Raw genomic sequence first — 14013 nt, forward strand, 5'->3', positions numbered from 1 at the left:
TTTATTGCCACTGGGTTTCAACGTGCCTACAAATCACCAATCATGTCACCTTATTATCTTGATCCATCATCGAGGCCTTGGGTACCTCACAAATCCTTATATCGAGTAAGGAGATTAAAGAGACAAGAAAAATCTAGATTCAATCACGAACATAATAATCCCATTTCAAAATATGCTCAGATTGTTGTGAGGCTATGCTTTAGCCCTAAGCCCTAAGCCTGTAAGAACTACTCACACATAATAAGAGTAGTGATCTCTCTAAAAAAAAAAGAGAGCAGTAATCATAAACATTGGTCTTGAGAGAAATAACAAATAGTCTACAATATTGCCAATCGCGATGAAATCTAAAAAATTCTAGATGCAGCCAATGTTGTATCCTATAATGGCGAAAAACCTTAATGTAAACTTCTTCATACTCTTTGCTACATAAAAATGACAAAATTTAACAAGTTTTTATAGTTTTTAAATATTTAAATTTCATAAAAATTTAAATTTGTAGTATGCACCATTGGGATTTTTTGTACTTTTTGAAAAAATCAAAATATAATTTAAAAAATTCTGAAAATAAATGGCTACATGAAGCTATGCCTCCATTTATAGTTTCCAGTCATAAATATTGCTAGGACTTCTTTAAATTTAATCAATTTAATTTTATTTGGTAAAATGAAACGGAGAAGTACACTTATTCCTACACGGAGGATCAATGATATGATAACTTGATTTATGCACGTGCGTGCAGCCAATCGACTCTATTTGTATGCACCGGCGTTCGTTGGGGGAGCAATCAGGGGTGTACACGAATTTGAAATTTTCTTTACTACTACTACATACTTTTTTGTTTAAAGTTCAGCATAGTTAGCTTTTTTATACATGTACTGTAACTTTTTTTTAGGTGTGCCCACCCTCCATTAATAATCCTTATATCCGCACGGGACGACGACACACGTACACGATCCTGGAGACGGATCGTCGCCGTACGCACGGCATTGGCATTTGGCAGACCGCAAAGCAGCATCTCGTATCCATGGCTTCGGTGTCACGTATGAAACGCGTGACACTGTCCATATGATCGATTCCGGCCGGCTTCATTTTGTTGCTAGCTGTTCTTTGAGTCTTAACCTTGACGGTGGTGATCCGTACACCATGCTTGGGCGGAGAATATACACCTAGCATATACACACATGCATTGCAACGAAACATTAGAATGAAAACTGATAACCATGGGTGCATAATCAAGACGAGAGAGAGCATTCACCTTGCACCAAGTAGAACAAATTAGCACCGGAGCCCACATCTTTGCCAGCATAATCCAAACACATGTCCTCACCCACACAATGTTCACGCCGTGTGAGCGGCAAAATGATCGGCTTGCTGAGGTAAAGAGAGCAGTCTACAATAAGCAGTTCAAAAGCAGCAAGCCCTTCATTTCTGCAGGTGTAGATAAAGCCATCGACAAATACACATCTACCATTTATTAGGAGGTCCTTTATACAGACAGGCGGTTGCGGGTTTTCGTTGAAAGCAGCCAAAGGCACGACAACAAGCCATCGTTTGGCAGCCAGGTTAAACAGAAGGCACGAGCATGTGACAGCATCACAAACCATGAAGGATTCATCGTTCACTGCCACATATACAGAGATAACTACCCTCCAGCCGACGACATCCGACTCATCTGGCATGTAACGCAACAATGAGGTGGTGGATCCATAATTGAACTGTGTCTGATGGTAAACTTGCAGAGTCTCAGTAAGAGCAATGGTCTCTTGGCCAACTCTGATAACCATAACGAAAGGACCAGCACTAGGACGCCTTACAGGTCGCTCGAAAGTCTGCCTCTCCTTGTTCAGACTAAACTCAAGCATGCCTGCTCTTATGGACGAGACTGCGTGTATTTTTTAGCCACTCTGGAAAATGATAATCAGATCTTTCTTGATAGTTGTTTTAGCCGGCTTCACAGGCACAGCATGACTTCAAGAACAGACTTGTTGTCTTGAAGCAGGATCAACCGGCAGGCTGCGACTCGGTCCCGAGGGAGGAGTAGAGCGCATTTTCATCATGTATCTGCATGCAAGAAGAAAAACTTATTAGATGTATAAGTTAGGTTAAACATGAAAGCTTAATTCAGGTGAAGCAAGACCTGCAACAACTAAGCATCTTGGATGGATGCTCGACGTGCTGGGGACTGGTTAGACCCTCTTCCTCTTCTCCACGATGCTGCAGCACCAGAGAGCCCTGGTCTTCATACTCCCTAATTAATCAATTGATTAGTTGACAGTAAAAAAAACATTTTAGCAATCTGGCAGGTGACCACAAAAATGCTTATTGTAGATTGATTGCTTGAGACAAAAAAAAACTCTAACTGGTAAACGAGGTGACCAGCACGAATCCGCGTATGATCAATCAAATTAACAGAAACTGGCTAGCTAGTATGCTTACTGTAGGAAGCAGAAATGCTGGTGTGCTGCCGGATTGGGCACCATGTCTAGCCGACGGAAAGTGGAATGCAGCGCCTTGATTCCTCCCTGAGCCAGGTCCTGGGTGTCATGGAGGTAGAAGGTGGTGACGATGGCGTGCAGGTGCTCGCACGGGCACGGATCGAGCCACGCCACACTGATCCAGACAGCGCACATGAGGCGGCTGGAAAGGCGGGTGAGTGTTGCAATCACAGAAGATTCAACTCAAATCACAAAGGATTATAGGCTAGGTTTCTACGGGAGGAAGAGAGACGAACAGAGGCTTATCTTCTCCTCTGCTTTTCTTTCTTTTATTTCTTCTACTTCTCCCCTTTTACATCTCAGTCCTTCTGGTACATACAAATTGTTAAGCAGTACAATACATAGGTGGTATGATGTATACATATACATATGTCACATATACTCCTACACTCCCCCTCAAGATGGGCTGAAAGCATCATACAGCCCCATCTTGCTGCACATGCTACTAAAAGATTTTTCTCCTAATCCCTTGGTTAAAATATCGGCTAATTGACTTGAAGACCTCACAAAAGGCATACATATTTCTCTCTTGTCCAATTTCTCCTTTATGAAGTGCCGATCGATTTCAATATGCTTCGTCCGACTATGCTGAACTGGATTGTGTGCAATGTCTAGTGCAGCCTTATTATCACAATATAGAATCATTGGTTTGGTCTGAAACAAACCCAGTTCTAGCAACAGAATTTTTAGCCATAGTATTTCACAAATCCCATGGGCCATTGCTCTGAATTCTGCCTCTGCAGTAGACCTAGCAACAACGCTTTGCTTCTTGCTACGCCAAGTAACTAAGTTGCCTCCTACAAAAGAGCAATAGCCTGATGTAGATTTCCTATCTTCTAGGGAGCCTGCCCAATCTGCATCGGTGTAACATTCTACTTTCAGATTTCCATGTGGTCGGTACAATAATCCCCGACCTGGACAACCTTTTAGATATCGAATGATCCGAAGCACCGCATTCATATGCTGAGTTTTTGGATCATGCATGAACTGGCTAACCACACTTACAGCAAAGGCTATGTCAGGACGAGTATGTGATAAGTAAATCAATCGTCCAACTAATCGTTGATATTGTTCTCTATCTACTGGTTCACCTGAGTCATTTGCCAGCCTATGGTTTTGCTCAATTGGAGTGCATGCTGGGCGACTACCCAACATCCCAGTTTCTGACAATAAATCCAACACATATTTTCTCTGAGACAAATAAATACCTTTAGAGCTTCGTGACACTTCAATTCCCAGAAAGTATCGTAGTTGTCCCAAATCTTTGACTTCAAATTCCCTCTTTAGCTGCTGCTTCAACTCCTCTATTCCTGCAATATCATTCCCTGTAATGACAATATCATCCACGTAAACTATTAGTATAGTAAGCATATTCCCTTTCTTCTTGTAAAATAAGGTGTGGTCTGCATTGCTTTGTTTATAACTCAGCTTTAGTACCGCCTTTCTGAATCTATCAAACCAGGCACGTGGTGATTGCTTCAGCCCATATAAGGATCTATGAAGTTTCAACACTTTCCCTTCAGTCTTAGCTGTAGCAAACCCAGGTGGTATGTGCATATAGACCTCTTCATGAAGATCCCCATGCAAGAAGGCATTTTTTACATCTAATTGATGCAGGTGCCAGTCAAGATTAACTGCGCATGATATTAAGGTTCTTATTGTATTCATCTTTGCTACTGGAGCAAACGTCTCCTCATAATCAACCCCATATTTTTGTGTATACCCTTTAGCTACTAATCTAGCTTTGTACCTATCAACTTTACCATCAGGATTTTGTTTAATGGTATACACCCATTTACATCCAACCGGCTCTTTACCTTTTGGTAGCTCAACCACTTCCCATGTGTTATTCTTCTCCAAAGCCTCCATCTCTTCCAACATAGCGGCCTTCCATTTGGGATCCATTATAGCTTCTCTCCAGTCAGTTGGAGCTGATTTAGAGTCAAGAGAACAAATAAAACTCTTAAAAGATGGACTACACCTTTCATAAGAAACAAATTTTGCAATATCATGTTGGTATTCTACACAGTCCTTGAGCCGTGCTGGTATCTCCCTCTTCCTTGTGGACTTCCGCGGAACAACTGGATGACTACCAACATTACTTGGGTTTGTAGAATGTGAAGTACCTGTGTCTTCACTGTGACCCATCTCCTTTGGTGGTATCTCATCACCAGCTCCATCATTATCAGTCACCTCTTGGTGTAGTGGCTCATCACATGACACTATAGAGTCCATAGATAAAATTTCACGGTCAGTATTAATTTGTTGACTAGGAGTATCATCAAATACCTCATGAATGTTCGCTTCCGCGTCATGATTTGGCTCCCCCTCTGTTCCATTGTCCAATGGTATGGTGTCCATTATTGGCACTAACACCGAGCTACCTGATCCATAAATATTATTAGAACTCTCCCCCTTACTACCATTACCTGCATTTTTCAAGGGGTAAAAGGGTTCTGTTTCATGAAATGTAACATCCATACTCACAAAAAATTTCTTTTCAGTAGGGCTCCAGCATCGGTAACCCTTCTGTGTAGGTGAATACCCTACAAAGATACACTTGATGGCACGGGGATCAAGTTTGCCAACCGAGTTCCTGTGATCATGAACAAAACATGTGCACCCAAATATCTTTGGTGGCACGATAAAATGATTATTGCCAGTTAACATCCCCAGCGGAGTTTTGTAGTTTAGTACTCTTGAAGGCATGCGATTTATCAAATATGCAGCTGTTTTCACAGCTTCTCCCCATAGGAACTTTGGTACATTCATCTGGAACATCAAAGATCTAGCTACCTCGAGCAGATGCCTATTTTTCCTTTCAGCAACCCCATTTTGCTCAGATGTATTTACACATGTAGTTTGGCGCATAATCCCATTAGCAGATAAGAAACTATCAAACTCCTTATTAATATACTCTGTACCGTTATCAGAACGAAGTACTTTCACATTAACATTGTACTGATTACGCACCATATTATAGAAATCCTTGAACGCAGATAATACTTCAGACTTATGTTTTAACAAGTACAGCCAAGTACATCTACTAAATCCATCGATGAAGATAACATACCAACGGTCCCCCGACAAAGAGGTTACAGCTGATGGTCCCCATACATCAGAATGTACTACTTCAAAAGGTGTCTTACTTCTCTCTCCAACACTTGGATAATTTGACCTAGTGTGCTTAGCTAACTCACACACTTCACAGACTAGTTTTTCCTTACAATACGCCTTAAACAGGGAAGGATACAAACGACTCATAGACTGAAATGATAAATGACCAAGCCTATAATGAAGCAAAAACAACTCATTGGTTGACGAACCATATTTAGTGCTGAAAGCATGCGGGATTGAAGTAGAGTCAAGGTAGTACAGCCCATCATGTTCACTCCCAGTCCCAAGTATTTTTCCTGATTCCAGCTCCTGAAATACACAGAAATTAGGAAAGAAGTATGCTATGCAGTTAAGTGTTTTTGTAATAGAACTGACTGACAGAAGATTCACAGGAAATTTTGGGACATGTAGCACTAGACTCAGTGGCAATGAAGGTGTACAATTAATGGTTCCAGATCCCATTATAGGCGCTGTAGATCCATTGGCTATACACACCCTATCTTTCCCCGAGTGTGGCATATAAGTAATAAAATCTTTGGAAGAGCCAGTCATATGATTAGTTGCTCCTGAATCAATGATCCAGGAGTTCAGTGAGAAGTTCGCACCTTGAGCATCACCAGAACAAGATGCCACTTCAGGGTTATGTGTTGTAGCTGTCATCATTTTTGCCTTGAACTCCTCCAGTGCTTGGATTCCGGCAGCCACCTGAGTCTCATCAGTAGCTGCACTGAGATGACTCTGATTGAACCTCCTTTCAGTATTACTTCCCCTAACTGGTCTATTTTGGGGCCTCCTTTTCCATCCAGGTGGATACCCAACCAGCTCAAAACAGTCCTTTCTCATATGGCCAGGTCTATTACAATGTTCACACACAAATCTGGTCTTCTTCTTGTACTCTGACCTGATGGTATTTGCCTGGTCATATCTCATTCCCGCACTAGGTTGAATTTGAGTGAGAGAGGAGAGTGCAGCTCTGGTGTCAGCATTTATACTTGGAACAGTTATTTTGTTTGACAGTCTAGTTTCCTCCTCTAGTATACTTGATATGGTTTGGTCCAAAGTGGGCCAGTCAGGTAATGCCTGTATCAGTTGAGATCGCAGGTTGAACTCCTCATTCAATCCTTCAAGAAAGGCTTGCACCAATATTGGCTCAAACCATTCTCGGAGGAGTGGTACATCTTTGGGATCATGTGCCTTGAATGGCCTAAAATACTCCAAGTCTCGGAAGAGCTTTTTAATTTCGCCGGCATACTCAGTCACTGTTTTCTGTTCTTGTTTGATGTTCCTTAGTTCATGAAGTATTCTAGTAACCTGCATCTTGTTTGACTTCCCCGAAAACTGCTTCTCAATGCTTGTCCAAACCTCAGCGGCGGTCTGAAAGCCTTCAACTTGTTCCCTCACAGCATTATCCATTGAACTAAGCAGCCACACCATGACCCGTTTTTGACTCTGGTCCCATTCTTCTTGTGCAACTTCTAGTGGCTTCTTTTCATCCTCCTTCAGAAATTTCTCCAAGCCATGTGATTCCAAAATCAACACTGCATTACGAGACCAACTAAAGAAATTACCAGGACCAGTCAGTCTTACTGGATTAGCTTCCAAGCTTTTCAGAACATCAGAGCTACTACTTGATCGTGACTGTGCCTGCTCTAGCAATTGAGCCATCATGCGCTGCATACTCTCCATCAATTTTTCCATACTAGAAGATTCTCCCATGACCAGAACAGATACAAGGTATTCTTGACAGAACTGAATAACTGCAGCCGCTCCACAAAAGAAGTGAATAGCTACAGCCAAACACACTATACGAACTCCTCTCCACCAGTAATCTCTGAGCAAGAAGATCCAATTCACTCAAACCTGTGAAGTGAACTGAACGACGGCAACACCGAGTAGCACCCGGACGACGGCGTCGCGATGCAGCACCGGGAAGACGGCGACGCGGCGCAGCACCCGGACGGCGACCTTGACGAAGGCGACTGTGGCGCACGGAGGCGACCACCAGATCCCGCGTAGCTCGAATCAGACCAAATCCGAGTCAATCAGTTGCCCCTGGATCTATTGCTCTGATACCATGTTGCAATCACAGAAGATTCAACTCAAATCACAAAGGATTATAGGCTAGGTTTCTACGGGAGGAAGAGAGACGAACAGAGGCTTATCTTCTCCTCTGCTTTTCTTTCTTTTATTTCTTCTACTTCTCCCCTTTTACATCTCAGTCCTTCTGGTACATACAAATTGTTAAGCAGTACAATACATAGGTGGTATGATGTATACATATACATATGTCACATATACTCCTACAGTGAGTAAGCCGTAGCCTTGGTCGGGTTGGAAAGGGCAGAGAAACTCGATCTGGACGGGCAGATCCATCTTGAGCTGCTGCGGCGTGCCTCCCTGATCATCCTTTTGGTATGTGAGCTTGTAGGCATAGATGATGTTGTCGTGGAGAAAGTAGACGGCTTTGTGGTGTTCGACATATATGGCGCGGCCAAAGATCGGGAGGTAGCGTTGCGACCTTGTTTCGTCGGTGTCGGTGAGCACCCGAGACCAGCTGCCGGAGTCTGTGGCGAAGGTGAGGAAGAGGCCGTATTGTAGGAAGGAGACGAGGATGAGGTTGGCGTCGGGGATCACGGCGTAGCCCTGGAGCAACCTGCCGGTCCACGGGGGCAATGGGTAGTGTAAGCGTGGGCTGGTGAAGGGGCTCCCGACAAGCTCCCACCGTCTCCCGCCGCCGGACTCAGGGACAAGGCGGCGCATGACCAAGCTGAGCGACGTGCTAATGCCGTGAACCTGCGGGGTGGCGGACAGAGCCCAGACGTGGCCGCCGGCGGAGATGGGCACGCAATGGTCGGCGGTGATCCCTTCGATCTCCGGCAGCGGCGTCTCCTGCGGGTGCGGGTGCAGAGTTAGCTGCAGGGCCTGGGGTTGCTGATGAAGAGCGTGATGCAGGACGCAGAGCGCGCGGCCGTCGGAAGCCAGCGGGGCGGCGCCAGCTTTGAAGGTGTACTCCGGCGGCTTGGCGAGGGCGATGTCGTGGAAGACGTCGAGCGCGTCGTCGCTCCGGCCGAGGATGCGGCCGGACCGCGCCACGCGGAGGCGACTCACCCGTAGGGAGGAGGAGGCGCCGTCGGCAATGCCCACTAGCAGCGACCAGCCGGGGAGGTGGTGGTCGGCGACGGCGGCGGCGTCGGCGGGGAGGCGGACGTAGTCAATTCCGGGGGCGACGCGGCGGTAAGCGCAGGAGCGAAAATATGTCCAGCGGCACAGGCAATCGCACAGACGGCACCTCCGCCACTCCGGCTCCTCCCCATCCGACTCCGGCTCCTCCCCATCCGACGGCGACTCCCCCTCCGACAGCATCGGCTCCGCCACCTCTGCCTCCGCCGCCAGCATCGACTTCCGGCGCCAGGACCGACTCCCCCTCTGCCTTCGCCGCTCGCATCCGCTCCCCATCGGCCTCCGCCGCCAGCATCCACCTAGGGTTCACTCGGGATCCAACCTGGGCTAGGCCGGTGGGGGACCAGACGCCTGACAAGCAAACAATTTATGTTTTTTTTAAATCTCCACCCTTTATTCAGTTAACTTTTTTTTGAACTTCCCTTTATTCAGTTAACTCATCTCTCCTTTATCTCTACTACTTATAAAGGCACGAAGTGCCGTAGGAAAATCGAATCTCGACCGTCCATTTGATTAGATCAAACGGACAGCAATGCGACAGCAATGCACCGTTCTCCCCCCACGCCCCCAATGTTTTCCCCCTCGCCCTCACGCGCTCCTTCCAACCGTCCGCTCGCACGGGCCGCCTCTAATTGCTCGCACCCGAAGAGCATGCCCTGGCCCCTGGCCACGACGCACACGGCATCGTCCATGCCGTTTGGGACGATAACGCCGCCAACGTTGTCGACGAAGTCCCCAATGCTGCAGTGACGCCGTGCACACATATATCGTCTCACCACCCCCTCAAGCGTGCTCACCATGGTCTCCCTGCCCCGTGCCGACGGCGCAGCCGTGAAGAAGGACCTCGCCGAGATCTCCACCGAGCTGGATGAGTACTTCGTCAAGGAAGCCGGCGATGGCGCCTGCGTTGCCGCGCTGCTAAAGGCCTCGATCTGCGAGCTCCCCGACGCCACCAACACCCTCCCAGGCAAGTTTGATTGTCCGCTATTCAGGTGCGGCTAGCACGCAGGGGCCGCGGCCCCCGATTATCTGCAACGGCGACTACCAATCCCACATTTGCTTCGTTTCTCAAGGTGAGCCCCGAACAAACCCTCACTTCAAATTATTGATCTCAGGCGGTTCCAACTATCCTTGTGGCTAACTCGCTCTGTTCCGATCTGCTAACAATGCCTTAGGTGCGCCCGCAATCGCTGCCGCGGGCAACATGCTTGTGATTTATATCACCGCCCCAAGCATAGCGCCAGCGTTTCTCAATGGTGTTGCCAGCCTAGCTCTTCGGGCTATTCTTCCGAGTGGTAGTTATTCCTACTGAAATTGGTCATATCCTTCATGAATGGGTTATAGCTTAAGGAACATTGAGTTTTTATATTGTGTCAGATGCCAAATAAACATATAGACTCTATCCGTTGAGCAGAGTATTGCAGAATTGGTAAAGTGACAAAAAAACTAGCATTTATTGGTAAAGTGGCTTGGTCGAAGCACCACTGCACCAGTCGGACTGTAGAAGTTCAGGTCACCTTTCTTAAGAGGTCTCGGACTTTTGTAGTATGGTTGTGTTGCTGGATATAAGGAAATAAGTGACAAATGATATACAATTGTAACGTCACAAAATTTACTGATATTGTTGTTTTTATTTCAAGGTTATAGTATGACTATTTGCCCTGTGGGTTCGTGGATGATTTTCTAAGTGTAATTTTTGTACCCCTCGCAGATGGTGATTTACTTCAGTTCATTAGACTACCCAGTGAAACCTCCACATTTGAATTATCTAAAAATATATTGGACGTCAGTGTAGCTTTCATGACATCTCTGAAATTTTGTACGTGTATCATATTTTCTGATTTACTGTTGGTTAAAAGGGTGAAGTGAGAGAGTGCAAAGATTTAATCTTCATAAATTTTACCAATGTAATTGTGTTCTATTTCAATGTTCTATAGATGTTTAGCATTTCCCTTGATGGAATTATTTACTTAATTTGTTTTCTGTTTTTCAGAAACTATCCTTGGATTCATCAGTAAGCCTGGTATGGTGAATATTTTTTATTGTTTTGTCATGGTCTCTTATTTGATCCATCGGACTTGCAAAGCCTACATATATTATATACTTCTCAAAGCCTTGGCTCACCATACCAATAGGGAAGACTACAAGTTGATGAGTAGAGTCGGTAGTTGACTGGTGATAGACACATAGGGAACTGGGAAGTGAGATAAGAGCTATTGGTAAGTGGTAACTAAATGCAATACGCATCACTGTTGCTCACTTATCAGTTTTCTGTTATTTTTTACTCTTTGTAATTCATGTGCTCAGCTGGGCAAGAAATTTCGTAGGTTTGATATGGCTGACAGGTTACCGAGGTTGAGGTGTGAAGCTTTCTCATATGCTCGAGCGATCAGGAAGTCCCATACTCACCTAAAACTTAGGTATTTTCTCTCTTTCAAGGATACGTCATGGAGAGACGTATCTGGTTCATAGAAGAAGGGCCAGAAGGCCGATGTACAACGCACCCTGGCACAGCCGCCAGGTGGTGCAACCCCACCGCACCCACAGGTAGCGGCACACACACTCTACGAGACTACTCGCGGCATCTCCACTTACCCACGTCCAGCAGACTACCCCTAAACAGCCCGGCGGCACGCCACATCTCCGCTTCGTCTGAGATCCGGGTAATTACTTCGTACAAAGATGGAGTGGCGCCTTCGAAGACAATGTCGTTCCGATGATGCCAAAGGCACCAACACACCAGGGTGATAGCCGTCCACAGGTCCCGGTCCTTCCCCGGACCCCCCTGCTTCGCCTGGAGCCAAGTAACGAAGCTCGTGTCTGCATGCGGCAACCAATGGAGCTTACCCCACCAACGCAAGCACGTCGCCCACACTTGCCGTGTCAGGACGCAGCCAAGCAGGAGGTGGTCTCGCGTCTCAGCCTCCTGGTCGCAGAAAGGGCAAGTAGCCGGATGCGGGAGACCACGTCTACTCAATCTATCCGCCGTCCAGCATCTGTTCTTGGCCGCCAGCCAAAGGAACACCCTACAGTTCGGTGGAGCTCTAGATCGCCAAATCTGCACCGCTCCAGCCATCTCCACTCTCGCCCCGAACATCGCACGATAGCAAGAACTCGCAGAGTAGCAGTGATCATGCTCCCACCTCCATCGGAAAGCATCCTCCACGCCCTCATCAAGGGCAACCCCCCCCCAGACGGTCTGCTAGTTGGAAAAGCTCGCTGACAGCCAGCGTGCTCAGATCCGGGGGGACGTCGTCTAGCCAGCTCCCGGCCAGACCCTCGCGAACCCGTCTCTGCCTGAGTGCGCTCTTCGGAACGGCCCCGAATAAGTTAGGCGCAAACTCACATATCCGCCCATCTGGAAGCCAACTATCAGTCCAGAAGAAAGTACTAGCCCCATCTCCCAGGACTGAGTATGTTGCCCCTTCAAAGAGCTGCCTCGCCATCTTGGGGACTTGAATGTTGAGCTCCTTCCACGGCTTGGACACATCCGTCCGTTGCAGCCACAACCATCTGGTCCTCAAAGCCAAGTTCATCATCCTGATGTTGGGGACCCCAAGCCCACCCCATTCCTTAGGTGCGCAAACATTGTCCCACGCCACTAGACAGTGGCCTCCCTTGACGTCTTTTCTTCCCTTCCAGAGGAAGCCTCTGATGATCTTCTCAATCGCGATGATGGTCTTGGCTGGCAAGTCAAGCGACATCATGGCGAAAATGGGTATCGCCGAAAGCGTCGCGCGTACCAACTCCAGACGTCCACCTCTATCTAGGAGTGAGGCCCTCCACCCAGGTAGCTTGCTTGCCACACTGTCCACCAGGTATTGCAGCTGGGCTGCAGTCGGCTTTCTCAGAGTGAGAGGCAGCCCCAGATATCTCAAGGGGAAAGGCTGCACAGGGCATTGGAGCTCCTGGTCCACGACAGCCAAGTCGGCGTCACTGCAGCGGATGAGATTTCCTGAGCACTTCTCCATGTTAACCCGCAAGCCCGAGGCGGAACCAAAATCTTCCATTATTCCGGTGAAGACCCTGAAGTCAAGCACAGAAGGGCGAAGGAAGGTGACCACATCGTCCGCGTACATAGAGGTGCACATCCGCATCCCCGCGGGCGCGAGCGGAGTGAGCAACCCCGCCCCGGCCGCCTTCTCTATCATCAGGTGTAGAATCTCCATGATCAGGATGAAGAGCTGCGGGGATAAGGGGTCCCCCTGACGCAGTCCACGCTTGTTGGCAATCCGTGCACCAGGGGTACCATTCAGCAAGACTCGGGTGGTCGCAGTGGAAACATATAGCAGCTAGAAACCTTTCCCCGAACCCAATCTTCCGGAGGACCTCGAGCAGGAGGGCCCAATCCACTGTGTCGAAAGCCTTGGTAATATCCAACTTCAAGAGGACTGCCGAGGTGGTGTTACTGTGGAGCTTGCGTGCCGTTCCCTGCACCATCATGAAATTATCATGTATGCACCTTCCACGCACGAAAGCACTCTGTTGCGACCCCACCATTTGAGGGAGGATAGGGGCAACCCTGTTAGCCAACACCTTGGCTACTAGCTTGGCCACACCATGAATCAGGCTAATAGGTCTGAAATCCCGGACTTCCTCCGCCCCCTCTTTCTTTGGTAAGAGGGTGATGTAGGCTCCATTGATTGCTCCGAATCCACGACTATCCAGTCGAGAAAGCGAATTGAAATCCGCCATGACATCGTCCTTGATGATGCCCCAGCAGGTCCGGAAGAAACGGCCTGAGAAACCGTCCGGGCCGGGGCATTTGTCCATGGGCATATCTCTGATGGCCTTCCACACCTCCTCCTCAGTGAACACTCCATCAATGTGGTGGAGGTCGAGGGAGGGGAGTCCAAGAAACTCCAGGTCTAGCGAGAAGGGCCTATCCACCGCCGTTCCTAAAAGCTGATCGAAGAAATCATCCACTGCTTCTGCCTTGTCAGCATGCTCAGTAACTCGCCTGTTGCCCACGACCAGATGGCCAATAAATTCTTGCGCCATCTATGACTCGCGTGCAGATGGAAGAAACGGGTGCATGCATCTCCCTCTCGGAGCCAAAGAATACGGGAGCGCTGCCGAGCAATCGTCCTCTCCAGAGATGCCAGACCTAGGAGCTTCTTCTTTAGCAGGCGTCGAAGCGCCCTCTCCTGCGGCGACAACGGCCTAGATTCCATAGCAATGTCGAAGCGCAGGATCAACTCAGTGGCCATCATAATCTGCA

General features: G+C 47.6%; 1 protein-coding gene across 2 annotated transcripts; it reads right to left on the bottom strand.

The window, feature by feature from the left end:
* Positions 1-1441: 1441 nt before the first annotated feature.
* LOC127291839 (uncharacterized) lies at positions 1442-9108 on the bottom strand. Of its 2 annotated transcripts, none has more exons than XM_071818466.1 (10): positions 6218-9108; positions 5822-5921; positions 4983-5126; positions 4622-4879; positions 4313-4426; positions 3704-3820; positions 2732-2800; positions 2437-2637; positions 2138-2248; positions 1442-2061 (listed from the first exon to the last, which is right to left on the bottom strand). In XM_071818466.1, the coding sequence occupies exon 1, from the start codon at positions 9066-9068 to the stop codon at positions 7854-7856; it is 1215 nt and encodes a 404-aa protein (XP_071674567.1). In that variant the 5' UTR covers positions 9069-9108; the 3' UTR covers positions 1442-2061; positions 2138-2248; positions 2437-2637; positions 2732-2800; positions 3704-3820; positions 4313-4426; positions 4622-4879; positions 4983-5126; positions 5822-5921; positions 6218-7853. The 2 variants fall into 2 exon arrangements, with proteins under 2 accessions (XP_071674567.1, XP_071674566.1); XM_071818465.1 differs by having other exon boundaries at positions 2732-2803.
* Between the last annotated feature and the right edge of the window lie 4905 nt (positions 9109-14013).

The sequence above is a fragment of the Lolium perenne genome, chromosome 4, assembly GCF_019359855.2.
Source record: "Lolium perenne isolate Kyuss_39 chromosome 4, Kyuss_2.0, whole genome shotgun sequence".
Taxonomy (NCBI): Eukaryota; Viridiplantae; Streptophyta; class Magnoliopsida; order Poales; family Poaceae; genus Lolium; species Lolium perenne.

Coding starts and splice junctions, on each gene's coding strand:
- LOC127291839 (XM_071818466.1), bottom strand. CDS start 9,068: ATGGGGAGCGGATGCGAGCGGCGAAGGCAGAGGGGGAGTCGGTCCTGG.